We start from the raw sequence: 20701 nt of genomic DNA, 5'->3' as shown, positions 1-20701 counted from the left end.
ACAGAGGTGATTCACCTGTGTGTGTGGCACACCGAAATGGCACAGCTACCAAGCTGTCCTCCAGCTGCTGTGCTCTGGGTGAGATGTCGGTCACACTTCTGCGCAGTTACAGCGTCTCCTCTCCACACTCACGTCTCGACAGCACTACTGTCCAGTACAAAGCAATGTTCTAAAGCTACTGGGGAGACAGTGTCCTGAGGTGACTGTGGTGACATCGTTTAGAATACAGTGTGTAGCTGGATGTGGAGGTAACTACAAGTTGCATGCTATAGACTCCAGCTTTGGAGTTCCATAAAAGGCTGTATACTCCATTTTTTCTTGTATATGCTACACTGTTTTGGTTTGTTTAGAACTTGATTGTACTTTCTGTTTATTAACTTCTATCTAAAAGGTCACAGCTTGTCTTTTATTTTGGCTTTAAAAAGTTTTTAACATTATCACTTGCTGGCAAGGGAAGACGACTTAGGAGAAAACTTAAATTTGCACATGGGGTTTCTTAGGCTACTAAGTTACTTTTTTTTTTTAGGTTAGCTGAGTGTTTAAGCTCTCTTTAGCCCTCTACAGCTATATTCAGCCCTAAAGTGGACCACTTGAGTCTTTACATTTGAACCTAGTCCTCAACTCAGAAATAATTTGATTTCGTTTTCTGTAACCAACTCAATACTATAGAATTCCCACGTCTTATATATTTTTAAGTTTCACAGAAAAGGAGGCAAGATATCAAAAACACTGCCTTGAAAATAAGAAAAAAAAACACTATAAACTCCGTAAAACATTTTATCTTAAATAAAAGACTTTTCATAAGAAGGGAAGAAATCCTAAACGTGGTCACAGGGCTAAGTTTGTAAGTCCATATGAATTTGTGGATCTGCTTGTGTAATGTCCTTCCTCACTGGAGTACAAGGTCCGCTGTGGGCCAGTAACGGACCTGTTCTGCCCATCACGGTGCCTGGGTTACAACAGGGGTGCAGTAAAGGTTTTCTGAATGGGTAATAACATACCACATGATATTCATTTCAATTCAGGAATTAATTCATGTGAATAAGGTTAAGACTTAATGAAAATATACTAAGCTTGTGAGTTTAATTGCTAAGTGCTTTTCTAATCATTAGACTAGGGCATCCAGGAGAACGAAAGGCTGAGTCTATGATACCACCACAAACAGTATTTATTTCAAGGTCATCATATTAAGTTTACCTACACCTTCAACAAATTTGAATAAATGAAAAACATGAGATGCACAAATCCCAGCAATATAAGTGAAAGTGAATACTCAATCTTATTTCCAGTGCTTTCACTTGCAGTATTTTAACTAATATCCTACTATCAAGGTGAGACAGTGAATATTCTGAATTCTGTTAGCAAGAGTTCTTAATGTTAATACTATTGAGAAATAAAACGCCCACTTTTAAAAATGCACCGATCTTAAGGCAAAATTGTGTATTTGTTAACGGTGCAGTTACAAAACCATAGAACATTTGAGTTTTTCTTCTATACTATGGTCACTACATAACTTTTTACTCTCTGTGTTCTAAAACACACACGATTCCTTGTCCCATATTGCCTGGATTGGTATAAAAGTAAATTTAAAAACACTGTTACGGAATAAAAATGCTGAGGTATGCTATAACAACCTTTTAAAAAAAGAATGACTTACTGTAATGACTCTGAGAACTCCTCCTCCATCATTTACTGTCACTTGGTGGAGATTTCTTGACACGAGGCCCTGGAGGTCTTGACTCTCCCACACGATTGTACCTTCAAAGCTCTTTTGTGAAAGATGAAAAGTGAGTGGATTTCTCTATTGTTGTCATTTAGGTGTTAAATAAGTTTTAAAAAAAAGTTTATTTTTAAAAAGATACACAGGTTAACGTTTTTATCCCACAACTCTACACCACCATTGTTAACATTTTGGTGTATACCCTTGAGTCTGTTTTTTTTCCATAAACATTTAAAAAGACGATTACAAAGGGTACACAGATGACAATTTTGCATGCTGCTGTTTATCATTTCCCAGTGCATCTAAAGCATTTATTTCCTTTTGCTGTCGCAGCTCTTTTACAACCATTCTTTTTCATGTATGAATAACAAGCCATTGAGTGGATGCAGCCTAATTTACTCAAACATTTCCCTACAGTCAAACATTTGGACACTACCAAGTATCTACTGAAATCATGTGAGGCATGTTTCGGTGTCAAGATTTATTTTTCCCCAACAATTTGTTTTTTATTTAAAATAAATTCCCAGAGGTGAAATTACTGGGATAAGAAGAGAGATATTTTCCTGGATTTTGGTACACAGTGCCAAACTGTTTTTCAAAAGCAAATTTTACTGCTTTTTAGGGTTATTTGCAATTTATGAAAATGTCTTTCTGTGTACTCTTCCCAGTATGGGATACTAGTAAAGGAAAAGAAGTTTAAGCTAATTTGTCAGGTTAAAAAACCGATTCCTCATTTAATTGTGTTTCTTTGGATTTCTAGTGATGTTTATGAATCATATAGTCTTTGTCATGCTTCTTTGCCATTTAGCTACTAAATTTTATATCTTTCTTATTAATTAATCTGTGTGAGCTTTTAATAGATAATACTGTGTATGTTTTATATGCTAAAAACAGTCTCAGAATTGTTTGCCACTTATAGGTGTTTTTTTTTTAAATTCAGAGGTCCATACATTTTCTCTTATCAAATGGGACAAGTTTTTCCTTGGTGATTATTACCATTAAATCCTGAGCTGAGGAAGTTACGTTCCCCACCCCCAAGACCTGATACACATTTAAATTCTACCGTCTTCTAATTTCTCTGTGGTTTCCATTTCTAGTATCTGTGCCCTGCTGGCTCAGTACTGTTCAGGTCAACTCCATACCAGCTCAGAGAGGCTTCTCCAGAGATGCAGGAGAAGGCAGCCAACTCCCAAGTTCTATCACATCAGACTCCTTATTTTCTTAAAACCACTTAGTACTCTAATATTTCCTATTAGTTTTCTATTGTCAAACTAACAGCTCCCACTAGAAGGCAAGTACCACAAGAGCAGGGATCCTGTATGTCTGTCTTATCAACCACTATACCCCCAGCACCCAGAATGGCCTGACCTATAACTGGCACTCACAAATATGTACTTAATGTTGAATTCAAAATCAATTAGAATTAATTCTGGTAGAGCACATGAGATAAATGATACAGCTTTAATATTCAAAAAAATTTCATGTATTAAAATTAAGGGATAAGTGCTTTACAATAATGTCTCATTTAGCAAGCATTATAAGGAAACAACATGAAAGTGAATTTTCCAATAAGCTAGGCCAGTGGTTTGCAAGCTTTTTTTAAGCAATAAAAGTTCTCTATCAAAACAGATAAAAACACTGAAAGGGTCTGGGTTCCTCAGGCGGTCTGTCACTTTATATTCAGCTCATGTGCCTTAATCTTCATCACTTGTGACCCTCCTGATGCACTTGGTGGAGCCCTAGGGTTCCTCAGAGCAGAGCCTGCAGACACAACTTGTGTCAGCATTTCCTAACCTTTAAAAACAGAGAAAATGATAGCTGCCTCACAGGCCTGTTTGAGGAGTAGTGATAATGTATACAGCACAGTGTCTGCTCAGCAGAATACAGCTTTATCACCACCAGAGGAACACAGAAGTGAACTACCCCTTTAAGAGATTCCATTTTCCTATCTGAAATAGGTGCTGGTTATTTCTATACTTTCCCCGGTGGCCTTAACTTTCTACTGAACTTGATGTTAAATCTCAATTCTGTAATAGCAAAAAACATTCTCTCACAAACAGATACATGCACAGAAGGAAAACAAAAGGACTTGAAGAAATACACCAAATATGTAGGGAATAGATGGATGACATCATAGTCTTTTAACCTTTCTATATTTTTGTGAAGTTTTCAATAGTGAATATGTATTATTTTCATACTTTTATAACCAGGAAAAAAAAATCTTTTTTTTTTTTTTTAAGGAAAAAGTTTTAAACTAAACATAAATACACAACTAAATAAATTTGGGGTCAATCTGCTTTCAGATATGAGCCATTATTTAAACTTTTGAGTGTCTACTGTGTACCAGGCTGTGGACAATGTGTTTGAAGATTTAAAAAAAAAAATGAAACAGCCAATTTCTTGGAATAATCATAACATGCAATGATAGGGTCAATAACGAAAGAAAGTTCTGTGCTTGGGGAGGTCAGACAGAATTTTAGATGACTCTGAGAGCTAAGTTTGAAGGAGTGTGAGTCAGAAAAGTGGGAGGCAGGTCAAATAACACATCAAAAGGCACAGACTCGGAACAGCACCGCATAGTCAGAAAAATGGACAGCACTGCATATTGAGAAAAATGTTACGCAGTTTAGTATTGCTGAAGCACAAGGCCAAGGAGAGGTGGAAAGTAGGCTGGGGGTCGGCTGTGTCTGCTATAGAAAATCTGTCCTTTACCTAAAAGGCAGCGGGAAGCACTGAAGGCTGAAAGTATAAGAATGACACAATTGTATCTGCGATTTTAGAAACGTCACTCCAATAATGGAATGGCATCAGAACAGAGGTTGGTAGGGAAAGTGGCAAGTGGACGATTACAGAAGTCCAGGAGAGAATTATGTGTCTATCATTTAGAAATCAAGATCGCAAAGACACAAATAAATGGACAGATATTCAATGCTCATGGATTAGAAGAATTACTACTATTAAAATGTCCATATTCCCCCAAGCGATCTAAAGATTTCAATACAATGGCTATCAGAATTCCAAAGGCATTTTTCACAGAAATAGAACGATCAATCCTAAAATTCGTAAGGAACCACAAAAGACCCCAATAGCCAAGGCAATTGTGAGAAAGAAGAACAAAGCTGGAGGCATCATGCTTCCTCATTTCCAATTATATTACAAAGCTATAGTAATCAAAACAGTGTAGTACTGGCATAGAACACACAGATCAATGGAACAGAAAAGAGTCCAGAAATAAACCCATGCATCAGTCAACTTATGGCAAAGGAGCCAAGAATATACAACAGGGAAAGGACAGTCTCTTCATTACGTGGTGTTGGGAAAACTGGAGAGTCACATACAAAAACAATGAAACTGGGCCGCTATCTTACAGCATACATAAAAATCAACTCAAAATTGATTAAAGGCTTTCCTACCTTGGGCCTGGCAGAATGGCTCCTGAAAAGGGCCATTTTGCCATCAACGAGATAGTGACCAGAGAATAATACCATCAACATTCAAAGAGCATCCATGGAGTGGGTTTCGAGAAGCGTGCACACAAAGAGATCCAGAAATTCACCATAAAGGAGATGGGAACCACCAGACATGTGCACTGACACCAGACTCAACAAAGCCCTCTGGGCCAAAGGAAGAAGGAATGTCACGTACTGCATTCTGGTGCGATTGTCCAAAAGGCATAACGAGGATGAAGTCTCACCAAATAAGCTCCATACATTGATTACCTATGTACCTGTCACCATTTTAAAAAGTCTACAAATAGCTAATGTAGATGAGAACTGCTGATTGTCAAATAAAGTTATAAAACTGCCTCTCAAAAAGGATTAAAGAACTGAATGCAAGACCTGAAACCATAAAACTCCTAGAAGAAAACATAGGTAGTAGGCTCCTTGACATTGGTCTTCGCAATGATTTTTTTGGATTTGACATCAAAAGCAAAAGGGACTACATCACACTAAAAGGCTTCTTCTGCATAGCAAAGAGGACCATCAACAAAATGAAAAGGCAACCAACCAAATAAGAGAGAGTATTTTCAAATCAGATATCTGATAAGGAGTTAACCTAAAATGCACAAACAACTCAACAGCAAAAAACAAAAACAAAAACTGATTAAAAAAAGGCAGAGGATCTGAAGAGACATTTTTCCAAAGAGGACATACAGATGGCCAACAGGTACATGAAAAGATGCTTGACATCACTCATCATCAGGCAAATACAAGTCAAATCACCATGCAATGTCACCTCATACCTATTCGAATGGTTATTATCAAAAAGACAAGAAATAAGAGTTGGTAAGGATGTGGAGAAAAGGAAACCCTCGTGACTGTTGGTGAGAATGTAAAATGGTGCAGCCCCTATGGAAACCAGTATGGAGGTTCCTCAAAAACTTAAAAATAGCAATAACATTTTTATGCAATAGCAATTTTATTTCTGGGTATTTATTTGAAGGAAATGAGAACACTAACTTGAAAAGATATATGCACCCCCATGTTCACTGCAGCATTATTTACAATAGCCAAGACACAGAAACACCCTAAGTGTCTACTGATAGAGGAATGGAGAGACACACACACAGAGGAATATTATTCAGCCATTAGTAAAAGGAAATCTTGTCATTTGCTACAACACAGATGGACCTTGAGGACATTATGCTAAGTGAAGTCAGACAGAAATAAGATAATAACCACAGGATCACACTTACATGTGAAGTCTAAAAATTAACAAACAAACAAAACCCCAAACTCAAAGATACGGAGAACACATGGGTGGTTGCCAGAGGTAGGGAGTGGGGTGGGAGAAATGGGTTAAGGTGATCAAAGGTACAAACTTCCAGTTATAAAATAAATAAGTTCTAGGGGTGTAATGTATAGTATGGCAACTAGTTAATAATACTGTATTGTGTATTTGAAAGTTGCTAAGAAATTAGATCTTAAAAGTTCTCATCACAAGAAAAAAATTTATAACTATAGCGATGCATGTTAACTAGACTTAACTGTGGTGATCATTTTGAAATATATATATATACAAACATCGAGTCATTATATTGTACACCTGAAACTAATTAGTTTTATGTCAATTATAAAATTTTTTTATCTCGATTAATTATATCTTTTTTTATCTCGATTAAAAAAAGACTACTCTCTGAGTTGAACTAATTAAATCCTTAAAGGAAATAATGCTTCTGAAAACTGGGAAGAGCTCTAAAAAAGGAGCTTAATTAGTAAAATTAACATCTTAATATATTAACTGGCCACTATAGGAAAGCTGGGTTAAGAGTGAAATTTTGGCAATGTAGTTATGTCCAAGGGGAGAAAAGACCCAATAATTGAAAGATATAAAGCGTTCAGGTCACATCCTATCTGACTGAGCTGAAACACCTACCTTCCACTTTTGTAATAGAACTCAATGCCCAAGCTAAGCATGGTTCAAATTCAGTTTTTCAGGTGCCTGACATACCAAGAAGGAGGTTCCTAATTAGGGGTCATGAACTTTTAAATCACTCTGCTAAGCTAACACTCATTAAAGATGAATGAATTGACATTCTGGTTGACACTGATCTTCTGTGACTTTATATATATAGTATCATTCTATGAGAATCTGATCATCTCTAAGTGAGCTAACTGGAAAGGTCAGTGCTAAAATCTGAAGCCAAGTCCTAGACCCTTGACTGAGTGAGGCTGCTTTGGGTTCATCACGTGTCTTTCTCTTGCCTATGGTATACTCTCCTTTCTTCTAAAACTTCAATAGTGCTCAAGTTTAGGAGAGAGAACTGACAAGATCTAACGAGTGACTGGATATGAGGGTTGAGGATCAATCCCATGATTCTGGTTTGGGTGCCTGACAAAAAGGAGATCTGTTATCCAAGAGGGAAAACACAGGAGGAGATGAGACTGGGTGGGATGGAGACCCTATGACCACTGGAATGCCCACGGGACATTCCAATGGGTAAGTTCAGTAGGCAGCTGATGTGTGTAGGGAGTTGAGTTCTTGAGAGAAATCTGGGCTGTAGTTAGATTTAATAGCTATCAGCAAATGGCTGGTAATGAATGAAATTCACTAAAAAGAATGAGTAAGGCTGAATATTAAATCCTAATGATTAACATTTAGGAGGAAAGCAAGTGAGGAGGAGATAATAAAGTACATCAGGAAGGAGAACGGGGCCAGATGTGGCAGAACCAAAAGTACGTGAATCATACAAGACAAAGAGAAACTGCGATCAACAAGGCAAAGGACAAAAAGTGTCCCTGCAGTTGGCAGTTTGGTCACTGGGAATCTTAGCGAGTGTTGTTCCAAATGAACCATACCAAAGCAAAGCTATGATGACCAAATAAAAATGCTTTGCCTTGAAACTAGAAATCTAGAAAACATGATGACAAAACAAGTAATTCGTTGTCCTGTCCACTCAACTGGAACTTGGCGTTTGACTTGCCATTTCCCGCTGGCTCCATTTTGTTTGTGACGGGCTCATGATACATCAACAATGTTGACTAAACTGAGTAATTACCAGAACTCACTGGCCTGAAAAAATGATCCTGGTTTAATTCACTGAACTTACATAACCTAGAAGTTGTTTTGTTATTAAGGATGGGAGGAGCTGTATCTTCTCTCCCTCCCCCAGCCTGTTCCTGCTCCGGTCACAGTTGAATTTCTATTCTCACTTCTCACAGACCTACTTTCTACTCGCGGACACAAAGTAATCATAAAGCTAGGAATCTCTTCAGATGCAAAACAACTTGTTTATAGCAATTCCCTGCTAAGATCATAAGATCAAAATAAAACTTAGGAAAAACAGCATGGTATATAGGCTGGAAAATGAGCTCATAAATTACCTCACCCATAAGGTAAGCAAGCTATCTGCAACCCCTTTCATGTGCTAATTCTTTTGTGTCCTATTTCTGATTTGTCATCCAAACCACACACTGGCTGAAATATACAGTACTTTTGTGCCTGTAACCATAAACAATTCTTGTGGACTGGAGAAATGAGTCCATCTACAGAATTTTAACTTTCCTAAGAAATAAGTATATAAGTACCCATAATGTTAACAATTATGTCTCTAGTGACTCAAGTGAACAAAAATAGTCTTTTTATTGAAATCAGTTACAGGTTTCAGCTGCACTATTGAGGAAAATACAAAATTAGAGAAATAAATATTTTAAGAGAAACACACAGCAGTCTCCATTTAAATCCGTGACCCCCATTGAGATTTATGCGTTAGTGAGTCACTTGATGAAAACATTACAAGAGATCTGCTTCCTTGACAAGCTACACTGCTGGCATGTTTCCCTAGTAGACTAGAAAGTGTTGGAGGGGTAAGATGAACAAAGCACCTCCGTTCCCTCTCCAATGGCAGAAATGATCGTTTCTTCCTGGCACTGCTGCTGTTGGGCAGGCCCCACTCCTCACGGTCCGTTTTTCTGTGTTAATGAGCCCCGTTAGGCTTGAGGCAGCAAAAGAATCATCTACGTAAGATTAAACGTGGTGTGCCAGAGGAAAGAATTGTTTTAATTTTTAAAGTTTATTTTTTTCTTTTTATAAAGCTAATATATATATTTACTATGGAACACTTAGAAAATACTAACAGATAACACAAAAAAGAAGAAAATGAAAATCATCCATAATCCTGCCCTCCCCCCACCCTGGTGTAGCCACTGTTAAGTAACTGCAAGGTTTCTAAAAGAAAAAACATTACTCAGAAGTAATGAAAAATCAAGTCAATTTAGCTGAAAGCTAAAAGCGAAAAAGCTCACAAGGCTACAGGCATTAAAGTCTTAACAAAAACGGCCACTCACTGTCTGGCTGAGTACTTCCCGTCATTGGCACCTACTGCCAGAGACATCACCCAGCACACTGGCAAGGAAGGGAACCCCTGGCCCCAACCCAATTTTCATTTGGAAAAAAACTTCAAACCTACAGAGAAGTTAAAATTAACACCCAAATCCCCTAGACTCACCAACTGTTAACATTTGGCCACATTTGCTTGATCTGTGTACACACACACACACACATACACACACACACATACACACACACACACACTTCTGTTGTTGAATCACTTGAAAGTAAAATGCAGATATCAGGACATTTCACCTCTAAATTCTTCAGCATGTTATTTCCTAAGAACAAGGACATTGTAAGGGAAAGTAATATTTTTGTGGACTATTCAAAATTTGTAATTCTTTCTATTGATGGGGAAACTGACCTTAAAATGGTTCCCTACTACGTGGAACTGCCCTAAAATGGTGGCCCGAGCGGAGAGAGAGGTCCCCAGCCTAAGCCCCAACCCACTTCCACATAACCCTCTCCAAGCCACACCCCGAGCCAATCACCAGATGACACCTACTCCTTCCCCGACTCAAGGAAGTCGCCAACCCATAAAAACCTGCTCAAAACCTTGCTAGGGGCTCAGTCTTTTGGGAAGGGTCCCGCTGACTCCACAGGTGTAATAAAGCTGACTCTTCTAACTCTGAGTGCCACTTGGGTTCTTTCTGGTCTTGGATTCTGCAACACTACATTCTAAAGTACTAAAGCTTATTTTCTTCCTCTTTGCCCCATATTGTGAAGGTTTTCCCCTGGGCACCACCGACACTGTGGGTCCAATCGTTTGCTGGGGGCCGGCCGGGGCACCGTGGGGTACGAAGCAGCTTCCCTGCCCCCCTCACTGGATGCCAGGTCACTCCACACCCAGTCTAACAACTGCAAGCGCCTCCAATCACTGCCACATGTCCCCCAAAAAGCAAAGTGCCCCTGCTGTTAAAGACCAGGACCCCCAATCCAGACGAGTAGCACGGGGGTACTGAGTGCCCACCGTGTGGCAGCATGCCCTACCCATTCTACATGTATCAAATCAGCCAGCCCCAGACGACCCTCTGACCTGGGCTGTGCAGCACCTCTGCCTTACAGGGAAGACACACACACAGTGAGAGGAAGTAGCCTGCACGAGGTCACAGCCGCCGAGTGGCTGAGCAGGCTGTACCCCAGGTACCCGCTCAGGCACTGGCACTTAAATGTGCCCACACATCTTACTCCCAGACGCATCATTTTTCTCTTTCCCACTCATGACAGTCCTCCTAAGTCTTTTGTGAAAATCAGCGCTACATCAGGCTTCAGACCGTTCTGTCTAACAGCTAACACAATGCTACTGCTCCCGGTCTCCTCAGAATAACGGTTCTCGCCCTTTGGGAATCACACAAAGTCTGAGTTAGGTTCTGCTCACGCTAGTTCTGAGGAAATGAAGGACTCTCATCAATGATTTGCTTCGAACCGAAAGGAGCTTCCCAATTAGTTAAATTAGGAAAGTAACTTCCAACGTGCCTGGCACACAGTAAGCAAAGCAGAGTATCAGTGTTAGGTCTTCTCTCCCCACTGGGACGCAAGCTGCTTTATGCTCAGAGATCTTTGTATTGTATCCTTATATAGCTCCACTGCTTGCCACATACTAAGTCCTCAATAAATATTTTCCGAGTAAAAGAATAAACAAACCAAAGAATGGCTTCCTTCAAACCAGATGTCCCAAAACTTGGCCAACACACCTCACTTAACAAAGAAAAAAGTTCATATATGCAATTTTAAAAAGATATAGGAAAACAGGCATTCTCATATAATGCTGATGATTATTCAAATTGATACAAACTGCTAAACTGCCCTCCAGAAAACAACCATATGCCTTACAAATGTGTATAAATTTGAATCAACAATTCATCCTAAGAAAACAACCAGTTACATACACAAGGGAGGTGTAAGGATATTCACTGTGGTCTTTTTAATAACACTGAGAAATCAGAAATATTTTCTGGTGTTTTGGTTTTGCGTTTAAAAGTTTTTAAATGGAAGCTCATCTATAGGTAAAATAAAGGAGATGCCTTTGACAGAAAGCATACACAGTTTCAACTACTGGTATGTGACTCCAGAGTGCTACAGCATGTCAAAAAATGTGGGGTTCTGCTGTTGTGTTAAGTGTGAACAGCCCCTAAGGCGGGGGCAGAAAAACGTCTCCTGCTTAGTCAGCAGGGCTGGTCACCTGTCTAGCTTCCACATCTTACCTCGGCTTTCATGCTGTGCGCGGAACTGCACAGCTAATCTAAAGTGACTCCCAGAACTGTCTGGAAAACTGACCCCTCCTGTGGTTTCAGAGCACGGAGATCAGGCGTGTGCTTGGACTAGACTGAAATGGCCCGAAAAGGCAGAGGGTGATGGGTGGACAACCTGTTCACACCCAACGGTAACCAGGTCGCAGCTCCACTCGGGGACCGCAGGGGGCACCTGGGGTCCTGCACCTCGAGGGACCGGAAGGTGGCAGTTATGTTTTCAGACATCTTCCACAGCTTGGAGAAGTTTAATTTACCTTGGAAATGAGGCCGATCTCTTTGCCATTATTCTGTCTGCACTCCCTCACCCCCTTTCTTTAGATAAGTAAATTACTATCCTTTGTCCTTACAATAGCCATGCTGTTTTAAGCACAAAGGATAGGAATTTACTTACCCTACTGCACTAACTAAGCCAAGGTAACGTGCAACGCTTTTCACAAAGTGTGGTTTGGGAACCTCGAGGCCTGGTGAAGCCCCTGGAGCTGGGAGCCTCTCCTACCCCTTGGAGACAGAATATCCAGCGCCCGCCCCTGAGAGCACAGCCCCGCGCCTGCGCCTACAGTCTGCACTCCACCCAGTACCTCTGGTAAGATGAACTGCTCCACAGGCTTGTACCACAGCTTGTTCACCTGCACACCGCAGCTTGGAGGACTAAAGCGAGCAATGACGAGGGCTTCCTACAAATGGGGGAGAAGGGACAAGAAAAATACTTCATGTTGGACACTGCATATACAACAAGTTTTCAAAACTGCTTACGTCTTGGTCAGCTAAATCCCCAGTGGTCCCAACCATGGTTACTAACACTGTTGTACTGTGGTTTAGGTATCATTTGGGTTTTCCAGTGCAACCATGGTTATTAAATAAAGATATTTAAGGTAACCAAAGTTGTTATGAAGTTCTAAACCACTAAACATAATCCATATAACCTTAAAAAAAAACAACCCACCTTGAAATGAGGAACATTAGGGTAAGTGTGAAGTGCTGTTAAATTAAGCCAGTTTACTAGGTTTAACCCCAAAGGGTTAAAAATAAACTGAAACATCACAGATTTCTACATGGAACAAAGCTATTCGGGAATCCCTCGTCCAAGAAGACCCTTTAGAAGAAAAAACAAAAAACGAAAAGGGACTATAAAAGAACGCTATTTCACATTAAGCGTGTTGCTTCCTTGGGTCCTTCCCAGTTTGTTTTAGGCAAGAACATTTCCTTATTTTCTTGTGCCCATTCTTATACACCAACTTACACATGGGAAACTTCTGTTAAAGCTATCAAGACCACGCAGAAGTTCAGAAATGGGAGGGGGGCCGTCTTAGTGGATTGTGTGTATTTCTTTCATTAACACCAGTTCTTAGCAACACGGTGGTAATACTTTTTGCATCGTGACTACCTGTGAACCCATTAGCATCCAGCTTAGATTAGGACAAAGACTGACTTCTCCTTGTCTAAAAATACGTCAACTAAAAGTTAAATCAACTTGATCAAAATTTTGTACATCTGAACCAAATACATAACAGTTTAAAAAAAAACTACATATACTAAGACAAGTGTATCAAAAACATTCAAGATTAATGCTAATTTCTAGATAAGGACGGAATTCAGTATATTGCTATTTCAGTTACCTATGTAAATTCAGTATTAATGAAACCTTTAACCTCAATAATACAAACTCCTGTACTTGAATAGCTTAATAAGTTTCTTCTCACTGTAATCATAATGGTAGGAATCTTCACGAGGACTTGTTCCCTCCCTCATATTTATGTCATTAAGCACATTTACAAACTACACGGATTCTTTAGGACAAACTGCAAAAAAGAAATTTAATCTTAGATTCATTTGTATATTTATTGTTGATTAGCATTGTACCCGTTAGTAACAATCAATATTAGCAATAATATAAAAACATTTTTAAAGATGCCTAAAAAACACGAACACAGTTCTGTTTCCAGTGACACCAGAACAATTCTGTAGATAACAATTATGAACACTGGACAAAACATTTAAAAAACTAATCTGAAAGCACTGGAATGCGAACAAGGCAGGCAGAAACTGGAGGAAAATCAATACTGTGAAGAAGAGATGGACAGTGGGTTGCCTCCCCGACACTTTACAGCTCTTTGTGTCACATTTTGAGAGGCAACTAAACAATTGAATTAAAAACTTGCACTCTTTCTGGCTGCAGAATGAGATGAAAGAGTTGGAGCAAACACATCAGCTGGAAAGTAATGAGGAAAAGCCCAGAAAGGAAAAGGTCATAGAGAGAGAGCCTAAATTCTTCATATAAATTCTGCACAAATCTGCGGCTGACTCATAAAACACACATTCAAAACAGAATCCAAGCAGCCCATATAAGTGCAAAAGAACTGAAAGGAGATTTCAGCTGCTGTCCATTGCAAGGGAAACAGTTTAAAGTCTCCAGTGTCCAGCTAATTTAACCATCTGCAAACCACTAAATACTTTTTCAAGAAATGTAACAGGATCCAGAGATCCTACAATGAATTATTCACAATATCTAGGATATAATCCAAAGTCACTAGCTCTAAAACAGGAAAATGTTATCTACACTCAAGAGTAAAGATATAATCAATAAAGACAGATCCCAAGATGACTCAAATATTAGAACAAGCAGTCAGTTTTAAAGCCATTATTATAACGAAGATCAGGACTGTAGGAAAAAACATGCTCAAAATGAATGAACACAGAATATTTTAGAGAAATTGTAACTATACAAAAGTATTAAATGGAAATTCTAAAAATAAAAAGTACAATATTTAAAATTAAAAATTCACTGGCTAGGTGTAACAGATTTGAGATGGTAGAAGAGTCAGTGAATTGAATTTGAATACAGATTAATAGAAATTATGAAACCTGAAAAAGAGGAAAAAATTTTTAAAAAAATGAAAACAGTTTTGTGATCTGTGGGACAATTCAAAAAGGTCTAATATGTACAACTGGAACCCACAGAATACAAAATTTTGATCAAGTTGAGAGAATGGCGCTGGGAAATTTTTTTTTGAAGAAATTATAGCTGAAAGTTTCCCAAATTTGGTAAGAGACAAATTTATACATTGAAGCAACTTGACAAACCCTGAGCAAAACAGATAAAGAAAAACCACACCAAGGTACAACACAACCAAATTGCTTAAAACCAAATATAGAGAAAATCTTAAAAGCAACCAGAAAAAACACAAAAACCACATTACATACATCAAACATGAGAACGACAATATGAAGGATGATTGACTTCTCACTAGAAACAATGGAGGCCAGAAAACACTGGAGTGACATCTTTAACTTATTGAAAAGAGAAAAAGTCAACCCAGAATTTCTATATCCAGAAAATATCCCACAAGAATAAATGGAGGCTAAAAAATAAAAGCAAAATTAAAACATTTTCAGAAAGATGAAAACGGAGTGAATTTATCACAGTAAACTTGCACTGTAAGTTCTTTGGGTTGAAGGAGCTGATATCAGATGGCAACTTGGATACTCAGGAAGGAATATTTTTACCAGAAATGGTAAAAATGTGGGCAAATATAAAACATTATTTTTATCTAACTTACTTTAATACACATTTAGCTGTTTAAAGCAAAAATTATAACACTGTACTGTGGGATTTATAGCATACATAGATGTAATGCATATAACAAATAGAGTAAACAAAATAGGAGATGGTAAATCCAACTGTGGAGTTGCAAAGCTGTTATATTTTACATAAAGGGGTACAACATTAACTTTAAGATTGAAAAGTTTAGGGTTTATCGTCTAATCCTTATGTCAACCATACACACGAACAATAATAGTGCAAAGAGCTATAGCTAAAAGGAAACAGATAAATTAAAATGGAATTCTAAAAAAATCTAATTAACCCAAAAGAAGGCAGGAAAAGAGGAACAGAAAAATTTTTAAAAAGGTGGAACAAATAGAAAATAGCAAAATGAAAAACTGAAATCCAATCACTTCAATAACTGAATTAAATGTAAATGGAATAAACACTCTTTGTAAAAAGTAGAAATTCTCAGAATGGATTTAAAGGAAGATCCAACTATATGCTCTCCACAAGAAACAATTTCCAGCAATACATAAAAAGAATAATACATCACGACCGAGAGGAATAGGAGGCTGGTTTAACACTCTAATGTCAACAAATGTACTTTATCACATTAACAGTATAAAGGAGAAAAACCCTGGAAACAGTCTAGGTGCCCATTAATAGGAGAATGGATAAATACTGTGTCCTGCTAGAATACAACTTAGCAGTTAAAAGAAGGAAAAGGAAAAATTCACTGATACATACAACAACGTGCACAAACACAATGCCGAGTGACAGAAGCCTTACACGAGAGCACTTACTACATGATTCTATTTACATATGAAGTCCCACAACAGGTAAAAACTAGTCTATGGTTGAAAAACAAGAAACAGTGGCTGCCTAAATTTAGGCAATGGGGTAGGGTGATAGAAGTTTGTGTTACACAGGTTTATGCAATTTAAAAAACTGACTGAATACACATTTCACAGTGTGTAAAATTAAAACAACCCACAATATTAAAGTCCCGTTAGTGATATGCACACTGACGTGTTTAGAGTTCAAGTGACCTCACGCCTGCAACTTACTCTGAGATATTTTTTTAAAAAGATTGATGAATGACTATGTATGTATAAAGACAATAAAATAAAATGTCAACTATTTGTAGAATTTAGTTGGTAAATATATGGGTGTTCACTGGGTAATTCTTTCAAGATTTCTGTAGTTGAAAATCTGGAAACAGATCTTTGCTGATACACTTCCTTGCTACACTCTTTCAGATACACTGTGAACAAATCAGATTTCCCCAAATATCAAGAACAGAGTAACCTCAATTGTTTTAAACTTTTGTTCCCTCTCCATCCTTATTATACAAAAGATTTGAAGCAGCTGTTAGCCTCCTATTACAGTGACAGACTTTTAGGGTTGGGACGACAGAGACAACACTCGCTTATACCTAAGAGTCCCAAACTTTTGATATTCGTTACCAACTTTTGAAATCCCTTCGGCTTTCAAGGATTTGAGGTTGGGAATTTCGAATCTGGTCCAACTCCTTCTTTTCTAGATATAACACGTTTATTCATTGGTATTCTCTCCCAAACCAGCATTATAATACACTACACTATAACGTAAATGTACCCAATTGACAGGGAAGAAAGGTGAAGTCTCCCAACCTATGATACACCATGAGGAAAAAGGTGATGTTTTCGAAAAGGAAAAATGGGGAAAACCTGTACAAGCAGTGCTTACCTCCTGTTCAGCCTGATAAAGCTTGACAGTGATGTTCCTTTGGAAACCCACATCGCTGGTGTCATAAAACACCCCGAGACTAGTAATAACGATCGGGTAGAGAACTCGGAAGCTCACGCTGACGACTCGGTCCTCGGAGAGCTCCGATGAAGTGTCTTCAGAAAGATCAAACGCCTCAATTTCCTGATTCAAAACTAAGGAAATAATGAGAAAAGGAGTTTTAAACAATCAATCAAGTGTAGTCTTATTTTACTAATATGAAAGTAACAAAGTGGGCTTGATGGCAAAATCTAAGGTACTTGTTATATAATTCTTTCACAAATGGCAATAATTTTAAAATATGCTTCAGAAATATGGTTGCTACTAAGAAAAAACAAACTTACTTAGAAATTTAAGAACAGTTTTCAGCCACAACTAAGTAAAATATTTAGTGATCTGAACTACTGCAATAGAGTTTTGCCTATACTTGTGCATATGTTTGTGTGAACACCACTGGGGAATATTAAATTCAAAGGCATCTATTAGGAAAGGTTGGATAAATTAAGTTTGGATATTAAAAACAACAGTACTGACTGCAGCCATTAATAATAAATTTAGTCTTGCTCTGCAAATTCCAAAAATTCTACTTCTTCTTGGGTAATTTAAAATATTTGTGATGTCAAGCAATTACCACAGACAAGAGTAACTGAAATCACTTCAAACAACACTGAAAATCCCTTGCTATATAACTCTGAGAAAAGATAAGGACATCGAACAGTACGCATTTCTGGCCACCTACTCTGTGCCATGCCCTCATACACACATCTTCACAACTGCACTGTGTGGCTGTGGCTTTATCTCCAGCTTTCAGATTAAGACACTGAAGCTGGGAGATACTAAGTAATTTGCCCAAGGTCACAGAAAGTGGTAGAGTCAGGAATCAAACCCAAGTTTGGTGACTTCAAATTCAGTGCCCTTTCCACTCCTCCGCAGCTGTCTAATCAAGGTCAACAACAGTCCTTTTCAAATAACTTTTCAATGGCCATAAATGATTCCGAATAGATTACATGAAGCAGTTAATATGGCTGAGAATGTCAGTGCCACTTTGAGAAGTAATATGAAAACCTATTTTACAAGATTATTATATCAAAGTTCTTTGTTGTACCTTTTAGAGCTACGGTTTTCCAACTTTGTTGAACACATAACCCCATCAGTTAAAAATATTTATACACACACTCACATTTCTTTACAAAATACATGTATTGTCAGTCAATACATTCAGGGTTAATGAAGATTCTATTTTCTTATTTTCAGATAAATAAGAATTCTGTTTCCTTCCCACTCCCGGAGGATCACTGGGATCCCTGCGTTAGAGTTCCTAGAAAGCTATTTTATACTCAATAGATGCTCAGTAAAACGGCACTGAGAGCCTTGACGGCTCCTGGCCAATTACATACATGAGCAGGAGGGGAAAGGGGAAGGAACCGACTTAGTTGTGGGCTGCGCACACACTGGCCGGGGAGTCTGGGCTCCCAATTTGGACAGCAGAAATTTTTCTCTTTAATACATTTAGTAAATGAAATAGATCCAAAGCAGATGCCTACTACAGGTAATAAGCTAAGCACATTATAACGTAATTATTAATACATATTTTCTAAGACAGATGAACACAGGAAATCCTGCTGCCTTCATCCTGCTATTAATCAAAACTTCTACACATCCAGAATATGGTGATTAATGTCCACGAGGACCTTAAAGGACTGAAACAAACCTACACACCATTTGAATTATCAGAAAGACAAAATCAGGTTCAATATAAATTTAGTTATACCTATTTTTAAATGTGAAACTTGGGTGTTACATATATGAAAATTTTCTATCAGTGGAAAGCTCTACTTCTTTACTATCAATGAGTAATAGATTTTAATAAAAGTCTAGTTAATTTAAAGGTGAGGTTTTTAAAAAATTGGTTTGGTTTAAGATTTCAAATGTGATTTGTTCTAGGCTACTCTTAAATCATTAGTAATATTTTATTAGGTTCATGGTCACTTCGGGACTCCAGTGAAAATTAAAGGACCCTGTCCCACGAAAAACACAATTACACACAAAAGTTTGCTTACAAAGTTAACTAAATTCATAGAAATCTTCAGTAAGAAACCTCTGCTTTACAATGCAGATCTGAAACTATGGTCCAATTTATTTAAAAAGCTGACTGAAACCCAACTTTATAAAAAGTAAGGGGGATCAAATATACGGTGATGGAAGGAGAACTGACTCTGGGTGGTGAACACACAATGTAATTTATAGATGATGTGATATAGAATTGCACACCTGAAATCTATTTAATTTTAATAACAATTGTCACCTCAATAAATTTAAATAAAAAAATAAATAAATAAAATAAAATAAATTAAGCACCTGCCATGTTCTAGGAACTATTCTAAATATTTTATACATATCAATTTATTTCATCCTCATGTCAATCCCTATGAATAAGTATTTATTCCCAGTTTGCAGATGATGAAACTGAGGCTCAGAGGGGCAAATAACGAATCAAAGGTCATACAGCTGAAAAACTGCCCGAGCCTAGACTTAAAGCCATGGGGCCTGACTGCAGAGCCCATGACTTAAGCATTCCACGATCGCAGCCTAGAAAAGTGACATGTATGTAATTACATAGGTTTGACCAATCTTGATATACAAGAAGTCATAATCAGCACATTTAAGATCTGGAAAAGTTTAATCTCCCTTAGAACCACAGCTGCACATAATAGGAAATGCTAACAAACCAGTATAGGCATTTACAGTTACCAACTTCCTAAAACTGATTCCCGGATAACACATAGAACCTAATTACGCCCACCATTCTTCATCCTCAACAGAACTCAAGTTTTTAATTGTAAGAAATAAAAAAGTACTACTTGTGTTTTTAATTTTTTATTCTATTTCTTTTGCAGAAGCTTAGGCAATAATTCTAAGAGAAAGTTGATTCACATACTTGTAATCGAGGCTATTATAAATCAACAGGCTGGTGAAATCAGCAGTTTTCCAAAAGTTCAAAATTCAGTAATTGAGGATTTATCTCTTCTTGAATTTCCAGATACACCTGAATCATACTGAAACATAAACCCGCTTGGACCCTGAAATTACCTATATCTGTAAAGAATCTTAACAGATACCCCGAGGACTCTGTCAGAAAGGATGCAAGGTAAATTTTGATGAAAGCTCGATGCTACATCCAGACACCGACCTATTCAGCTTAGCGACTTTTCCTAACACCAAACCTGTATTCGGCAGTCATAGGCCGAGGACAGGAGACCCACCTGGATCCGTGATGTTGAGCAGTCTGCAGGAGTAGGGGTCCTCCCGGTCCTCCACGGGCACGCCACAGCCACGAGCACCTATGATGAACTTCACGAGCACGCTGAAAGAGGTGTGGCATGAATGCCGGTTACTGATTTTCACCTTGCACATGCACGTTGCCTCACGCCCACCTCAGAGCTTTTACTTTGAGACACAGTATTTATTAGGATTCATTCTAATTTTATTCTTCTAGTCTGGCAAAAAGGGGGAACAAGCAAACCCAAGGTGCTAACTACCAACTGACTTACGTGTGAGCCCCACGTGTGAAACGATTGGCCTGGC

The 20701-nt window shown here is 38.1% G+C and overlaps 1 protein-coding gene across 2 annotated transcripts in view; it reads right to left on the bottom strand.

The window, feature by feature from the left end:
• Positions 1–20701, bottom strand: part of B3GALNT2 (beta-1,3-N-acetylgalactosaminyltransferase 2) — a 48159-nt gene that overhangs the window by 12411 nt on the left and 15047 nt on the right. Inside the window, exons 3-6 of one of the 2 annotated variants that reach the window (XM_033099573.1) lie at positions 20380–20480; positions 17078–17271; positions 12384–12479; positions 1658–1768 (exon numbers count right to left, since the gene is read on the bottom strand). In XM_033099573.1, the coding sequence (XP_032955464.1) occupies positions 1658–1768; positions 12384–12479; positions 17078–17271; positions 20380–20480 (502 nt within the window). The remainder of the gene's footprint in view (positions 1–1657; positions 1769–12383; positions 12480–17077; positions 17272–20379; positions 20481–20701) is intronic. The other variant, XM_033099574.1, reaches the window with a different exon arrangement.

Source organism: Rhinolophus ferrumequinum, chromosome 27, assembly GCF_004115265.2.
Source record: "Rhinolophus ferrumequinum isolate MPI-CBG mRhiFer1 chromosome 27, mRhiFer1_v1.p, whole genome shotgun sequence".
Taxonomy (NCBI): Eukaryota; Metazoa; Chordata; class Mammalia; order Chiroptera; family Rhinolophidae; genus Rhinolophus; species Rhinolophus ferrumequinum.
Note: the sequence above shows the minus strand (reverse complement) of the source record. Positions and strands in the feature narration are given on the sequence as shown.